The sequence below is a fragment of the Triturus cristatus genome, chromosome 11 (genome assembly GCF_964204655.1).
Source record: "Triturus cristatus chromosome 11, aTriCri1.1, whole genome shotgun sequence".
Taxonomy (NCBI): Eukaryota; Metazoa; Chordata; class Amphibia; order Caudata; family Salamandridae; genus Triturus; species Triturus cristatus.
In genome coordinates, this window is record NC_140594.1 from 809457712 (window position 1) to 809475258 (window position 17547).

At 47.1% G+C, this 17547-nt stretch overlaps 1 protein-coding gene across 4 annotated transcripts in view; it reads left to right on the forward strand.

Moving 5' to 3' along the window:
- Window positions 1–17547, forward strand: part of PIK3CB (phosphatidylinositol-4,5-bisphosphate 3-kinase catalytic subunit beta) — a 965971-nt gene that overhangs the window by 911764 nt on the left and 36660 nt on the right. For all 4 annotated transcript variants that reach the window (XM_085634521.1, XM_085634524.1, XM_085634523.1 and 1 more), the window contains 2 exons: window positions 1923–2068; window positions 2350–2482. In XM_085634521.1, the coding sequence (XP_085490647.1) occupies window positions 1923–2068; window positions 2350–2482 (279 nt within the window). The remainder of the gene's footprint in view (window positions 1–1922; window positions 2069–2349; window positions 2483–17547) is intronic.

Below are 17547 nucleotides of genomic sequence, written 5' to 3' on the forward strand. Positions count from 1 at the left end.
AGTACACGAAGAGCCCCACATTTCGAGTTGAGCACATTAAAGGTAAATCCTTCTGGTGGCATGTCTATTACCACTGGCTTTACGTCTGCTTTTTGAGATCACTGAGAAATGAGTCATTGGTACTTAAGAATGTTTCTATTCTGAAGTGCACATTTCTGCACTGCTGGTAGTAATAACTACTTGGTTTCTACATTATGAACCAGTTTTAACCTCCTCTCTCCATATGCATACATATACATATGCTATACTTCTCAAATTCTCCACACAATCTCAAACCGAAGGTCACCAATAATGAGTTATTTAAACAACATTTATTGTAACATTTTGAGGTCGGGTTTTTAACTGATTTATATATAATGATTTGTTGCACTTTTATGTTTTTTTATCTCTAAAGCCGAATCGCGTTTATATTGATTGAGTTACTTTCCTTCAGTTCTCCCACTATGTGCTTTATGTAGGTCCTTCCTCAACAAATGCTCAGTAGTCAAAAATTCCTACTTCAATCTCGACCTCATCTTTAACAACAAATATCTTAGTTGACCATTATTGAGATATGGTTCAGTGATGAATTATTACCTTATATCACAATCGCCTTTACAAAAGCAGGCATGCAGAGGTGGAAAATACGCCATTATTTACCCCATCTTGTTCTTTTACAAGGACATTTGAGTACCTGTTAATTAAATGCATCACCAGCCCTTCCCCTTCCGTTGTCTGTGTCTGATTCAAAGTCTGTAGTAAGTGTCTTCAAGCAAGTTTTGATTCTCGCTAAGCTGCGTCTCTCGGCTGATAGCACATTTAATTCCTAAAGAGAGAGTATAAAAAGGACATACACAAACCAGGTTTCTTCCAACTAGTTGACAAGCCTACTTATTCAGATGGCCATAGCCTTGACTAACTGTGCTCCGGGATACTCGACTGCACCACTCTGGTTATCCACACTGCTCCTGGTCAGACTATTTCTTAGTTAGCTTCTTTATCTAAGAATATCTTTGGTTACATGAATGCACAAATCTGCATAGAATGTTGGCTACCAGCTCAAATTCTTTTTGGCGATCAAAACAACGTGTGATAGTAGTGTATTTCTACTGTGGTCTCTTCCTTTATGCTCTTCTAATAATGTATTATGCACTTGACCATTGGTAGTTGAAGGAACATTCCTGCAGGATCTCAGCTCACCTTTTATCATAGGCTGGCGATAGATGCTCAGGACGCCAGTCTCTGTTGGCTGATACAGCTGTTTGGATCCGTTTTTTTTTATTTGTTTTCTATTTTCTTAAGCTGCTAGTACCTCAGTCTCTTCCTATAAGGGTATGTGTGTGTAGATGACTGAATTATGAGCCAGCATTGGTGCAGTGCCCTCTTCCGTGAATCACATCAGTGTAGCCTCAACTCTGCCAGTCTGGCTGTGGGTCCTGGACCACAGGAGTGCATTTCTGTTGTCATCCAGTGATGCTCAGTACCTGATTCATATTTCTCAGTAGTTCTACTCTCTCTCCCGTTAGTAGCTCCCCAGCCCCTCGTATATGTGGATGGGACTGTGTTGCGGCATGCGCAGGTGGATATGTTGTAACCTCCTGAATGTTTCCTCACTTGTTCACGTCCATGAGGATCCCTTTGAGACAATCTGCACTCCATGAACGCTTCTACCCTTCGGAAAATGGCAGCAGTGCAGAGCTCTGGAAGATGAATCCATATCTGAGCCACCAGTCTCCCAGATTCCATATTATGAATAATTGTTCAAAGCTAAACGTTCCCTGTTGTCTTGTGATCACTTATGAGTGTAATATATTGATCATCTGCCATCACGGTCTTGGCAGCAGGTAATATAATTGGCGGACTTGTAACCAACTCGTGCATTATGAGCTTGAAAAAAGAAAACCCTTCAAAACTTATATAAGCTTTTCTTCTATTTTTTGCAGCTTTTTCATATAGACTTTGGGCACATTCTGGGAAATTTCAAGTCAAAGTTTAAGATTAAAAGGGAGCGAGGACCTTTCATTCTGACCTATGACTTCATTCATGTCATCCAACAAGGAAAGACTGGGAACACTGAAAAGTTTGGAAGGTGAGCATTTACCTGGCATCAGTGCAACAAACTATAAATGTTTAGCAGTTTCATATTCAACCTGCTCTCATATGTCATTGTTAGTGTCTTTAAGTTGTGCTTATGTGACCTGCTTTTTATGACCCTATTTGTTATTAAATTAGATTTAACTGATTACAACAATTAAAATAAAGAATGTGGCTTACTTTGTTTGACCACAAATCTTGCTGTAATAGTTTTTCCTTCCTCAAAATGTTTTAAAGCCCACTTTACATTTTATGGTGTTTTCTCTTTTAATAAAGATTTCGGCAGTGCTGTGAAGATGCCTATCTTATTCTGCGACGCAACGGAAACCTCTTCATCACTTTGTTTGCACTGATGTTGACAGCAGGACTGCCTGAGCTCACCTGTGTGAAAGATATTCAGTATCTCAAGGTACAAAGCACATGAGCTATATATTTCTTTGTGGCCCAATATGTTCTGTATCGGTTGTTTGATGTTTTCTTGGTTAGTCCTCCAACATTCTTTAACTTTTATTCTTGCATAATTATAAGGTTTTTCTTACACCTGTGATTAAAATGCACGTTGGTAGGGTTTGCAGACGACAAGGTTCTGACTAGGCACCAACAAACATTTGTGATGCCATATCTGCTGAGCTTGTTTTAATATCGAAATACTTCAAAGCAACCAACAATTCTGTGTCTTATCTCTATTTAGGTTAGGTGTGGGAACCTGAATAAAAGACACCCACACTTGAACAAACCTTCTCTTCTCTTTCTCCCTCTCTGTTGTGTGATTCTTAATTCACATCTCCCGCTCTGAGGGGAGAGATTTCATGGATTAACACATGACATATGGTAATATATACACGTTAGGAAATGGTGCCCTACTACTTAGTTCACACTCCCTCATGAAATCAAAAAACAGTCTTTGTGTGTTTATGGATTTATAGAGCGCATGGCTGTCCGAAGGCTTCCCAGCGCTGAGGAGAAGGTGATGTCAGAGAAAGAAGTTATCGGGGGAAGAGCCATGTTTTTAGTTTTTTCCTAAATACCAGTTGAATTCTTAGCAATCGCATTTCTTTAGGTAGGGAATTCCACAGACTAGGAGCCAGGTGCGAGAGAGATTTTCCTCCCCATCTCGATCACTTTATTCTTGTCTTCTTCATGAGTAGATCTGATGAGGATCTCAAAGATCTACAAGGAACATAAGGAGCTATGAGCTTTCTTAGTAGGGCAGGGCCCTTGTCGTACATGACCTTGTGGGCAATACATAGCGATTTAATTTTGATCTTGGCTTGGAGTAGGAGCCAGTGCAGTATTTTCAGAGCGGCTTTCATTGAGTCTTGTCTTGGGATGCCTAGGAGTATCCTCGCTGCGGCATTCTGAACCACCTGTAGTCTGTACACTACATATTTGGGGGAGCCCAGATAGAGGGAGTTGCCGTAGTCCAGCTGTGATATCACCAAGGCCTAAACCACTGTTCATCGGGTCTGTTCAGGGATAAGAGGTAAAATCTTCCGGATCATGCGGAGTATTCCAAAACAATTGGCTGCCAGTGTTTGGCTTGTGTCTCCATAGAAAGACTGTGATCTAAGATTAAGAAGCAGGCTTGTTCCCTCTAGTTATACGAGGACAAGTCCTCTCTATGGTTTTTTGCCTGCCTGCCTGCCCTGCCCAACTGTCCACCTGCTCGGCGTGGGTTCAGGTCGGCTACCCCAGAGTCTAAGTGGGACACAGTGAGTATTATGCATGTTCAGAGCCTCACATTGACTTTAAACAGTTATGTGCACATTCAATTTAAACAGTTCAGTGCAATATTAAAAGGTGTCTGTGAGCTGGTGAGCCCGGGTCTGGTGGCTCAGTGGACTAATGCATCCATTGCAGGAGCCTGTGTTCGACCTCATGGTCACAGGTTCAAATCCCGGCAGGTCCACTCAGCCTTTCATCCATCTGAGGTTGATAAAATGAGTACCATTGAGTTGGGTAACAATGAACATCTGTTATTCAGTGCCAAGAGACCTCTGGGTAAATGTGTGCTTTACAAATACACATGTTATGTTATTACCCCGGTCGCCCCGCCCTCCTGTTAGCAGGTACACAGTATGGGTAGGGTTCAGTCTCTTTGTTTATTAAGGCTCTCTTCCTGTTTATCCCAATAGTTCTTGGGTAAATGTCTTTTTTACAGACTTGGGGAATGTCAAACGAAAGTCACAAATGGGGTAAAACAAAATGAGTCCACGACGTCCACAGGAAGCTATCTTTTTCTGTCCCAGCCTTGTTTTTCTCCTCGGGAGGGGGGGGGGGGTTTGGGGGGGTTTGGGGGGGAATACCGTAAAAGTAACATAATACAAAAAAAGGACATAGTAAGATAACGTTTGTCTGGTGCTGTTTTTAGGGAAGAGTGCTCCCGTCACCGTTGCTCTCTATTGTGTCGTGCCTAGGTGCCAGGAGGATTTTAGTGATTCTGGGTGGTGTGGACCATAACCCCCGCCCACCAGCCCCTAAAAGAAAAACCACATGCTTGAGGCAATTGCCTGGACCCACGACCCTCCTGGGCCGCGGGGTTGGGAGTCCCAGCCGCCTCTTCTCCTGTAGGAGAGCTAGACTCAAGGGTGTTGCTCCTGGAGCGATCTCCTCTCTGCTGCTTCTCCTCCTCAGTCAGGAACAATTCTCCAGTCTTTTCTCCCTCGTCTGCTTCTTTTTCCTCCGCGTCCCTCTCGAGTCAGATTCCCAGCGTCTCTTTGTCGGTCATGGCTCTGCCCGGCTACTCTCTGGTTGGTTGCACGTCGATTCCTGCTTGGGCCGCTGGACCTCTCACCCCGCTTCCGGTCCGGAACATGGCGGCCGCCATGTTGGAAACGTCGGGAAGATCCGCCGCCGAGAAGGCGAAAACCTCAGTGTCTCAGCATAAAATCTTAAAAACGCTTAGAGAATGTGGCTTGTCGCCGTGCTTCTGACCCTTTCTCAGTTTCTCCTCAGCGCATCCGCCGTAAGTAGGCGTTTCCGGAAATAAACTAGAGCGCTGACTTGTTCCCTTTAGTTACACAAGGGCAAGTTCTCTCTATAGTTTTTCCCCTGCCTGCCCTGCCCAGGCCAACCGTCCAGCTGCTCGGAGTAGGTTCAGGTCGGCTACCCCTGAGTCGAAGTCTGAGTATTATGCAGATTCAAATTCAGAGCATCACATTCAATGTAAATAGTTCAGTGCACATTCAGTTGCACAGTTCAGTGCAATATTAAAAGGTGACTCAGCATACAATCTTAAAAATCGCTTAGAGTACATGGCTTGTCGCCTCTCAGTTTCTCCCGGTCTCTATGTATGTAAAACTGAAGGATGCCATTTTGGGATGTGGGGAAAGCTGCAGCTTTAGGTGCTATGCTAATCAAAGTGCTTGAGGACACAACTTGCCCAAATACAAATTTGTTAAAGTCTGCTCATCTATTTGACGGATTTGTGGGAGAGAAAAGGGTGAGCATTAACTGTTCCAAGCAAAAACTCTCCTGGCTCGAATGTAAATTGTCTAGATAAATAACTATGTGTCGATTTCAATAATTTTCCATCAAGATGGGTAAAGTAATTGATCTCTGTTGGGACAGAAAAGTCCCTCGCATGGTAACTGACTTGCAACCCAGCCCTGAGGACCTTGCTGCGCACGTTCACAAGTATGTGATGTATGTATGTGTGCCTGTAAATGGTACAATGTAAGGATGCCTCGGGGTTCCTTTTTGGGAGACCTAGCACTGAATGTAAAAGCATGTGAAGGTGGAGCAATCCTCCCAGAACAGATTTTTGAATTGCTGCATTCCTGAGAGCTGGACGTAACACACACTGGAGGAAGGAGAGCCAGGCTCTTTGGTACACCTCAAAGGGTGCACTTTGATTCCGGGAGAGGTCACTAGAGAGTGGCCTGGGCACATCTCAGGAAGGAGATGGGGCTGACAGGAGAATCATAAAGAGCGGGTCTGGGACCCTAGGGTAAACTTTAGATGCACTTATCACTGTGGCTGACATCAAGATGTGAACCTTTAGTCACTTCCTTGGCCTGTGTTTTGGAGCCATCATATTTGGAGACGCTGCTGCTGTGACAAACTGCAAACTGGAGGATCAGCAGGGTAGAGGAGTGGCACTTCAAAAGGAAGCAACCCCATCACAGACTTCTGATACTCTCTCTAAATCACGTTTGGGGCTGTAAATTGACTTTAGGAAGTGTAGCTTGAGGCCCCCAATATTGTCAGCTGTCAAGGAGTCAGTCAGGCTGTATGTTGAGGAGAATGTCTACAAGACTTCTGCCTGTTACCAAGACTGTGGGCTAAGGTCTACGAGTTTCCCAGTTAGGTGAGTGGATATCAAGCAGGGAAATCCAAGACCACCTGTCCCTGGAGCACCAGTGCCTGCTAGGACAATGCGCCCTTCGAGGAAGAAGCGATCGCTTGGAGGAAGTAAGGTACAGTGGAGTGATCCTGGTGAGTTGATCCCCATAGCAAGTTGAGGAGACTGCTGCTGCACTGATCTTGTCGTTTCCCATGTGGAGATTCCATTCGGTGCCCCCAGTGCGGGCCGCTGTGCACTTAGCCATGGTTGCAGTGATCATGTCATCGCCTGTGTGTAGAGTAAAGTTGGTGACTCCCGTATTCTACAGGGGGTCACTATGGAGATTGCAAGAGTGTCGTGCCAATCGGCTTGTTGTCCATGTGTGGAGTAAAGTCTGCAACCCTTTATGCCCAAAGGGGATACCGTGAGGAACAAGGAACGTTGCATCGTTCCGCCGTCGTTGAGAGGAGAGGATGCTATGGTGACCTGTGCATGCCCGAACTCCGACTAAGGATCGGAACCTGAGCGAGCGTCCCCTACCACCTGTTGGTTGGACCAAAGGAACGTGCGGTCTCACTTGAGGAAGTGTCATGGCTGCCCAGCCTCTGCCTCTTGAGAAACGCATGTGCCACTGCAGCCCTCTGATTTGTCAAAGAGCATAACGCTCCAGGAGACTTAGGTTGTGCATCCCCTTGCAGGAGCTGGTAAGACTGATTGTAGGGCCAGAAGGCCTGGGGGGAATTATTCTTCCAAATAGCACTTCAGGCACTGGAGCATTTTTTACTTTTGGAAGAGTCGGAGTGGAACTTATTGAGACTCCGAATACTAGTGATGCTTAACCTCAGTGGCGCCTACAGACAATAGGGAATAACCACTACCATCACTGAGAGGGAAGTGGGATTTAGGGACCTGCCTATTGAACCCTAGAGCCTTGACTGCTGGGGGCTGTGTATTGTTTGTGTAAGCTGCATTTCACTTTGAGTCCATATATAAATAGACATTTTTTTCCATAAAACCAAGTTTTTGACTGGGTGGCCATTTATTGCTGCTACTAAACTTAATTTAAGTTCTGAACATGTGCTCACACCCCTGAATCAACCTTAATCTGGGTTGGTACATAAGACATGTACACAGCCAACTTTGAGTTCTCCCCTGAATCACTGTCTGAGGTACTGATAATCTTGATGAATATGGTCCTCCCTTCGCAGCTCTTATTCAAAGCTTTATATTAAAATCAAGAACTTAGAGCACCAGACATATCATAATTTCTCATAAACAAAGATGCAATCCTCTGGTCTTCTTTCTTAGCCCATAGTGTTAAATACTGTTAATAACACAGTGCAATTCCATTATCCTGGAAGGTGAGCACAGAAGTTTCACTTCATAAAAAGAGTGATCGGTCACTACTCCATAACCATACACAGATAACACTCTTACATGTAGTAGGAACAAAATCTTTTCTACAAGTATTTTAAGACAAAGGGTCTGTGTCAGATAAGGAGATCCTGATGATTGCACATGCCGGTTTTAGGACTAACTGCTCTACAGTAGATAATATTGTAGTAGTTTAAGCAATTGTCTCAAAATATGCAGTGACGGGAGGCCAGTTATCTACATGGCATTTATAGATTTTTCCACTGCATTCAACTGCATAAACAGAGCCACTGCATAAAAGAAGCTTATTGTCCCGGGGATTCCTCCAACTTTGTTACATATAATAGTGGCCCTCAAAGCATCTGCTTGGTGCCATTTATCTGGGGGAAGTCAGGGCCCCTCCTCTAAAATCGTAATGAATAATTGGTTAAAAAAGGGTTGCTTTATTATTTCTCGTTATATATCTGATTTGCCTGATGCCTTTTCGACAGTCATTGGTGATGAATCAATGGTAGGAGGCCAAAAATTGTCCCGCTTATTATATGTGGACGATATTGTGATATTCAATCTGACTCTAAAAGGTCTCCAAAAGACATTGGATAGTCTCAAAGTCAATGCTGAAGGGCACTTTTTGATAACCTATATACTCAAAAATAAAATTCTAGTGTTTAAGGAAAAACTCCTTTAGAAAAAAACAAATATTCTTGGCACTTGGGTAAGAAAATACTTGAAATTTGTAAAGAAAAAAAGAAAAAGCATATTTGGGAAAAATATTTTGTTACAGCCTAGATGAAAAAAAACATTTCCCATTTAAATCTAAAGTCTGAGTCAAGCAACGGGATTGAAATTGTTCTATAATGCTCATGGTTGTAGACCTTTTTGTTCACTGTTACTTTTGTATCAACTAAAAAGTCCCCTTAGCATTTTGTATGCGATGAAGACAATTGTTGTAAAAAGTTGGTCCTTTAATAATACCACAGAAGAAAATTTTGTTTTCAAATCATGAAGTTTGAACATGTTAGCCGCAACATGCGAATTGTTTAGAATTTAGTCTACCCAGTGCATATATGCTGCAGCAGTTTTGCATTCGCGGTTGTGGCTGATTTGCTCTGAGAAGAACTCCCGGAGGAAATTACAGTTTACAGATATTTTTATCCAGATTAGATCGGACAGTATCTGCCACAGGAACAGATTTGTTGCTCTAAATTTGTTCAAGTTACATCAGGAGAAATTTGCTTCCATTTCAGATACAGAGTTAAAATATTTTCCTCAATTTGCTTGCCCAAAGCTCAGTATGGCACTTGATACTGCCTTATGCTCTAACAAAGGCAAATATGAAATCATTAGTTCCTTCTGCAGGGTGAAATGCCCATAACCGTGTTTGGGAATGGAATCTAGACCATGGGGTTCAGCAATGGATTTGTCTTGTAAGATTAAAGATGTTACTATTAAAGACTGTTACTGGGTCATGGAAAAATCTCTGTATTGAAGACTGATTATGTGAGCTCTGTAATAACGGTGCCCACAATTTTGATCATGTTGTCATTGTTTGCCTGGCATTGCACTTTGTATCTGAAAGAAAGTTAGTTATAGATTCCTTGCCTTAGAATTACCCCCAGGCATCAGACTGGATCCGGAACGTTTTTCATCAGCAGTACCTCTGCGCATCAGAAGGTGGTGTCAGTCGACTCCGCGTGCGTCGTTCGCATCGTGGTCGCCGGGACGACATTGCGGTAGCTACATAGACGCCGCCCTCACGCACTGACGTCAGTTCTTTCTTTTTCCACGCCAGCAAGCACAGATCCGGAGAGAGCGGTACCCCCAGTCACTTTTTCTCACCTTTTGTCGTCATCGTTTTTCGAGTCCATCGACTCCTGGCGCACGTCAGATGCTTGGCTTCAAGGCTTGCGGTTCCTGTAGCCGACTGATATCCGTGATGGATCCGCACCGCGTGTGCCTCTTCTGCCTGGAGCACGACCACGACCCCAAGTCGTGCTCCGACTGCCGGACCATGAACCTGAAGTCTTTGCAGGAGAGGTCCTGAAAGTTTCTCGAGGCCCAGCAGTCGGCTCTGCGCCGCTCGGAAACCCAGACGCGTAGGAAGTCGCGGAACCAGTCGCGGAGCCACCATCAATCATCTTCCAAGTCTTCGCACTCTGGGTCAGGTAAGTAGAAGCACAAGAAGAAGTCTAAGAACCACAGTCGCTCTTCGACTTCTCCCCGCCTGTCGGGCGACACGACAAGGGATGCAGGCGGTGCCCCTCTACGTGCTGAGCCCGAATGGTTGACTCTGGGTGCCCCCCCCTTTCTGGGACCTGGAGCGACCCCTGCACAGCTTCGTCAATTTTACGAAGCGATGCACGCCATCTTTGGGCAGCCGGCGGCTCCGGCCTTGGCACCGCAGTGTCCCCTTGGATCCAGGCCTGGATCTGGATCTGGGCCGGTCGACCTTGTTACACCTCCCTCGGTGCCGATTCCACTGGCAACACATCTGCAGCCGGCAGGTCCAGCGCCGACCGGTACTTTTGTGCCCCTGTTCTACCCTGGCTCTTTGCGACCATATTTGCAGCAAGAGGATGGTGAGGAGGACTGGGAGGAGTCTGGAGACCCTTCAACTGACCAGTTAGGTTTTAAGCTGGACTGGAAAGAGGAGCTGGGGGAAGCTAGTGGTCTGGATACCTCACCAGTGGTGTTGTGTAGGCCGGCCGAAGCTCTCAGCCTTGAGCTACCTACAGTGGCAGTCAGGACTACCCTCCTGACAGAGGTGCTTCATCCGGCAGCGAGCTCTTCGGAGCCCCTGCTACTGTTTAATGAAGCTCTAACGGACATCCTTTTGGGCACATGGTCCAGGTCCATCACAGGGGCTCCTGTGGACATGATTGCCCGACGCCACTGCCCGGCCCTGGGCGACCCCACTTTCCTCTCCCAACACCCTACCCCTGAGAGCTTGGTGGTCCAAGCATCCACCTCCAAGGGCGCATTCCCTACAGTTCCACCCGATAGGGAATCCAAAAAGCTGGACTATCTTGGGAAGATGTTTTCTTCCTCCAGCTTGGTACTGCGGTCGGTAAACACCACATGTCTGTTGGGCCGCTACACCCACTCATTGTGGGACACGGTTGCGCAAGTGCTGCCTCAGTGCCTGGAGGAGACCCGGGCCGTACTCTCAGGCAGTTGCCAAAGGAAGAGACGCAGCGAGTGTTTACCATCCACTGTGGGCTGGATACCGACGACTCACTAGGCAGGACAATTTCCAAGTCGGTAGCCCTTCGACTCTACACCTGGTTGAGGTCGACTGGTTTATCAGGGGATGTCCAATCACCCTTATGGACATGCCTTTTGATGGCCGTCGCCTATTCGGTGAGAAGGAAGACAACGTGCTAGAGCGCTTTAAGGACTCTTTGGCTATGCCTAGGTCCTTGGGCCTCTCCACCACCCGCCCTGCGCAGTCTGCCTTTTGCGCCTTTCGTGACTACGGAAGGGGTGCCCCATCATGTCCCGCCCAGAGCCACAGGCCCGCGCAAGCTGTTCAGCCACTGCGTGGCCGGGGACATGGGAACCAGCGCCGTGGATCTGGGGGCCAGCGGGGGAGCCAGGCCACCACAGCCCCCTCTGCCGCAGCCTCCAAACCCTCCTAGTCCCACCTTTCAGGGCCACCAAATGCCAGCGGGTGGCAGCATTCCCCATCACCTCCCCCACTGGTGCACCATCACGTCGGACAGGTGTGTTTTGCAAATAGTCTGAAGGGGCTACTACCTCCCCTTCGAGACTACCCCTTGATCCATGCCACCTCAGTAACATCGCATGTCGGAGAATCATCTGGCCCTTCTCCAACAGGAAGTTTCGGCACTCTTGGCCAAGGGAGCCATTAAGCACGTTCCTGTCCCAGAAGTAAGTCGTGGTTCCTATTCCCACTACTTTCTGGTGCCCAAGAAGGACAAAGGCCTGCATCCTTTCTTGGATCCGAGGAATGTCAACACGCTTCCTCCGGAAGGAGAAGTTCAAAATGTTGACGCTCGCTCAGGGCCTGTCTGCCCTCGACCCAGGAGACTGGATGGTAGTGTTGGACTTGCAGGACGCTTACTTTCACATCCCCGCCCTGACGGCCCACCGGCGTTACCTGCGGCTCACTATAGGCCAGGAGCACTTTCAGTTTACTGTGCCCCCCCCCCCCCCCAACCCGGTCTTACCAGCGCCCCTCAGGTGTTCATGAAAGTGATGGCGGTGGTCGCAGCTGATCTGCGCACATCAGGGGTTCCTGTCGTCTCCCACCTCCAGACTACGGGCGACATCCTGCATTCGCTGGGGTTCTCCATCAGCGTGCCAAAGTCACACCTGATGCTCTCTCAGAAGCTCATCTTCATCGGAGCGGTTCTGGACACAACGCAGTTTCGGGTCTTTTCTCCCGAACAGCGAGTCTGGGATATTCGGGCTATGATTCCGATCGATCAGCCCCTATCCTGGGTTCCGGTCAGGATGACCCTCAGGCTACTGGGCCTGATGACCTCCTGCATCCTGCTGGTGGACCATGCCAGATGGTATATGTGGGCTCTGCAGTGGGATTTGAAGTTCTAGTAGGCACAACATATGGGGTACCTGTCCGATTGTTGCCAGATCTCGAAGGGCACTGCACACCAATTGCAGTGGTGACTAACGAACCAGGATTGGGTCGATGGCAGATCCCTCTTCCTTCCCCATCCAGAGTTCACAGTGGTGACTGATGCATCACTCCTGGGAAGGGGCGGCCACTTGGTTGAGGCGGAGATCAGAGCCCTCTGGTCTCCGGCACATCAACCTTCTGGAGCTTCGGGTGATTCGTCTTGCACGCAAAGCATTCCTTCCCTCTGTCAGGGGAAGAGTAGTGCAGGTGTTCACTGACAACACCACTGCCATGTAGTACTGCAACAAACAAGGCAGGGAGGGGCCGTGGACCCTATGTCAGGAGGCCCTTCGCCTCTGGACATGGCTGGAGCATCAGGGCATATCCCTGGTGGTTCAACACCAGGCAGGTTCACTGAGCGCCAGTGCAGACAAACTCAGCCGCTGGTGCATGATGGATCATGAATGGCGTCTTCACTCGGAGGTGGTGCAAGGTCTCTTTTACCAGTGAGGAGAGCCTTGGTTAGATATATTCTCCACCGAAGAGAACGCGCAATGTCAGCAATTCTGCATGTTGGAATTTCCACGGCGGCACTCGCTAGGCAACGCTCTTTGTCATGAGTGGAGTTGCGGTCTTCTATGCGCCTTTCTGCCTATCCCACTTTTACCCACAGTGTTAAAGATCAAGCGCGACAGGGCCCAAGTCATTCTTGTGGCTCCGGATTGGGCACGAAGAGTCTGGTATCCCGAGCTGCTACACATGGTCATCGATCCTCTGATCAGACTGCCTCTTTGGGAGGATCTTTTGGCGCAGTAGCAGGGGATGGTCCTCCACCCAAACCTGTCCAGCCTCTACCTCCTTGCGTTTAGATTGAGCTGCGGCAGTTGACGTCGTTTGACCTGCCTCCCGAAGTCTGTGATGTTATCTTGGCAGCCAGGCGTCCCTCCACTAAGACGGTATACGCCTGCAGATGGAACTAATTTGTGGCATGGTTCACAACAAAAGGCTGTGGATCCTCTTTCTGCCCCTCTTTCTGAGGTTCTCTTGGTCCTCCTTTCTTTCGCTCAGCAGGACTGTGCTCTGGGCACTATCAAGGGCTACTTTCGGCCATTTCTGCCGTTCTTAGGCTTCCTGATCAGCCTTCTCTTTTCAAGTACCCTGTTGTGAATAGTTTCCTTAAGGGCATTATCATCTTTTTCCTCCTGTTTTCTTCGTAATGCCCCAGTGGGACTTGAACTTGGTTCTTACATATCTTGTGTGTGCTCCTTTTGAGCCGCTACATAACTGTCCTCTCAGGCTTCTAACTTTGAAAGCTGCCTTCCTGGTGGCCATCGCCTCTGCACGCGGGGTGAGTGAGCTACAAGCTCTTTCTTCCAAGCCTCCCTTTCTGGCTGTCCATCTGGACAAGGTCTTCCTCAAAACAAGACCTTCCTTTCTTCCCAAGGTGGTTACTTCTTTCCACATTGGCCAAGCCATCACTTTGCCCGCCTTCCTTCCACCTCTGCATCCTTCAAAAGAGGAGGAGAGGCTCCATTATCTGGATCCAAAACGTGTGCTTTCCTTCTGCTTGGATCGCACCAAACAATTCTGGGTGGACGACCAGCTCTTTGTTGGTTATGTGGGTGCTAAGTCGATATCAATGGGGAATGGATCACTTGTACCTGTAACCAGGGTTTGCGAGTTCTAATAGTCATAACTTAAAAACCCTCATTCACGTAAACAGGTAGGTGGGCGGTTTAACTTGATTCTCCGCCGAGATCAAGTACGTGACAGCATCATCATTGGGTTTCTTTTAATGCTTCCTCCACCTGGAGGGAACCACTGGTTATTTCAGTAGTGATCAGTAATAGTAAGGGAATTGTGAGTGCTCAAGTGAAGTGAGTATTTAAAAAAAGAAAAAAGCCACATGCTACCTAAACTTTAACTTAATTCAGATTTTCAAAACTGAAATTGGGAAATATCCATTTCCACCACTTATTCTAGGTCCTGAAGAAAGCCCCCCCCCCCCCCCCGACCCTTCTGGGCACCCAAAGGGGCTGAAACATGTCGACCACCTATCTGGACTAGTAAGTGCAGTGGACACATAAAATGTCCAACCGCACAAAACAGTTTTTAACACCACCCATGCTCCGAACTGAATAAAGTTGAAGTTTAGGTTGCATGTGGCTTTTTTAAATATATACTCACTTTACTGGAGCACTCACACTTCCCTTACTATTACTGATCACTACTGAAATACCCAGTGGGTTCCCTCCAGGTGGAGGAAGCATTAAAAGAAACCCAATGATGATGCTGCCACATACTTGATCTCGGCGGAGAATCAAGATATACCGTCCACCTACCTGTTTACGTGAATGAGGGCTTTTAAATTATGACGGTTAGAACACGTAAACCCTGGTTACAAGTGATCCATTCCCCATTGATATCGACTTATTACTAGGAAGCTGAATGGATCACAGCTCCTTCTATCTCCCCCTACCCTTGATTTAATTATGTGGGTGCTAAGAAAGGTCGGGCCATGCACAAACGGACCATCTCCAGGTGGGTCGTTCTGTGCATCAAAGCCTGCTACTCTTTGGCAAAGAAGGAGCCTCCAGTGGGACTGTGTGCCTATTCCACCAAGGCGACAACAGCTACCACTACTTTGGGATGAGCGTGCGAGGGCGGCGACTATGTAGCTATTGCTACGTCATCCCGGCGACCACGACGAACGCGGAGTCGACCGACGCAACCTTCCGATGCGCAGGAATACTGCTGACTAAGAACTTTCCGGATCCAGCCTGACGCCTGGGGGTAATTCTAAGGTAAGGAATCTATAACTATCCTATGTTTCCTACGGAAGGTAAGTAACTTGTTCATTTATCTGAAACCGCTTTTCATCAGATATGGCATTCTTTCTGTAGTTAAGGTTGGTTTATTTCTAAATTCTCCCGAAAATGAAAAGTTATAGAACTAAAGGTTTCTGAATTTTTTATTGCTACATGTATGTTTGTATATGTTTTATAATGGAATCAAGTTTCATTGAATATGTGAATCTCTTTAAAGGTGCAAATCCTTTATATTTAAAAGCGTAAATTGTACTTGGAATATAATGGCTGTGGTTGCTATTCCTGCTACTTTCTGCTCCCCAAAAAGGACAAGGACCTTAGTCTTATTCTAGATCTCCGAGCCCTAAACTACTTCCTGAAAAAGAGAAGTTCAAGGTGATCCCATTGTTCAGGTGTTGTCTGCCCAGGACACAGGAGACTGGATGGTAGCGGTGGACTTGCAGGATGCCTATTTTCACATCCCTATCCTTCCTGTTCATCTGCTCTACCGGTGGTTTACAGTAGGCCATGAGCATTTTCAGATCACCATGCTCTCTTTTGGCCTTACCAGCGCCCCTCCGGTGTTCACGAAGGTGATGGTGGCCGCAGCTCATCTGACAGTTCTGGGGTGCCACTCTTCCCCTATCTCGACGACTGGTTGCCAAAGGCAGGCTCACCCCAGGCTGTCATCTCCCACCTTTAAACTAAGGTGGACCTCCTGCATTCGCTAGGGTTCACTATCAACATGCCGAAGTCACACCTGACTCCCTCTCAGATGCTCCCTTTCATTGGAGCTATTCTGGACACAGTGCAGTTTTGGGCTTATCATCCATTGCGGCTAGTCCAGGATATTCAGGCAATGATACTGATATTTGAGCCTCTATCCTGGGTTTCGGTGAGACTTACTCTGAGGCTGCTGGGCCTCATGGCCTTCTGCATCCTACTGTGACACATGCCAAATGGCATATGCGGGCTCTGCAGTGGGACCTGAAGTTCAAGTGGGCACAGCATCAGGAGAATCTCTCTTTAAATGGTCCACAGCTCGAAGGGAACTGCAAAGAACCTGGAGTGGAGGCTAGCTAAACACAATTGGGTCAGAGGCCGACACCTCTCTCTTCTCCAATCTGATCTAACAGTAGTGACAGATTTGTCACTCCTGGGATGGGGTGGCCACCTGGGAGAGGTAAAGATCCGGAGGACTCTGGTTTCTAGAGGAATCCGGACTCCACATCAGCATACTGGAGCTCCATGCATTCTGACTGGCATTGAAAGCCTTTGTACCCTCCATCAAGGGAAGGCTAGTGCAGGTGTTCACGGACAACACCACCGCCATGTGGTACTGCAACAAACAGGGCGAGGTGGGGTCGTTGACTTTGTCAAGAGACCCTTCTTCTAAGGACATGGCTGGGACCAGCAGGACATATCCCTTTTCGTTCAACACCTGGCATGTTTCCTGAACGCCTGAGTGGACCTACTCAGCTGTCTATGCCTAGCAGATCACAAATGGTGTCTCCACCTTGAGGGGGTGCATGGTCTCTTTCAGCAGTGGGGAGCACCTTGGTTATGTTGCAGGGACCGACTAGCTATAGTGTCTCACTTGCCCTCCTACTCGCTCACAGAGGAACAAGTGATTAGAGACACCAGAGCAGAACCGTCCGAACCTCTCAGGAATTGTTGCATGCAACACACTCTTTTGCTCTCTCACTCCTACTTGTCCACAATAAGATCTGACGGAGACAGGAGAAAAGTTTAAAATGTTTATTTTAACTATTGTGCTCTAGTGTGCATTATTTGAGCCACAGTAAGTAAGAAAATGCCTAACACAAATATGGTTAGCATAGTAAGTAGTCTGTAAGTGATTAAAAGAGCTGTCATTGTTTAAGACAGAATTACTTGACCCCCCTCCCCTTCTACAGAACCCAAATGATTATATATCAGAAGATCTCTGGGTGTTTTCAGCAGACCCCGTACCTTAGCATGCCCAGATGAAAGTTCTACATCTTAGGTACTGTTACGGTCTCTTCCCTGGAAAGATTCCTCTGTGTGTTACCCTTTCTGTACATAGCTATATGACAAAGTATGTGTTCCCAAACAGCTGCATTTCGGTGTTTTGTCTAGGTGATGAAGCCTGAACCAGAACAAAATAACAAGGGGCATTGTTGTTTGACCGTGTCTACAGTGTGCAGACTAAATCCCAGGAAAGAACAGAATGTGAAAACAGCAGGTTCTGAATGAAAGTACAGTGTGGCACAAAGCAAAATACATTTGTATAACAACATGGGCAACGCAGAGGGCAGTTTGCAACATGCTTAGGCTAACATAGGGAAAACAGCAATGAGCTTGCACGGGACATATGACACCCTCCCCTTGGTCAGCATTACGGCACTAAGATTACAACAGAAATCAGG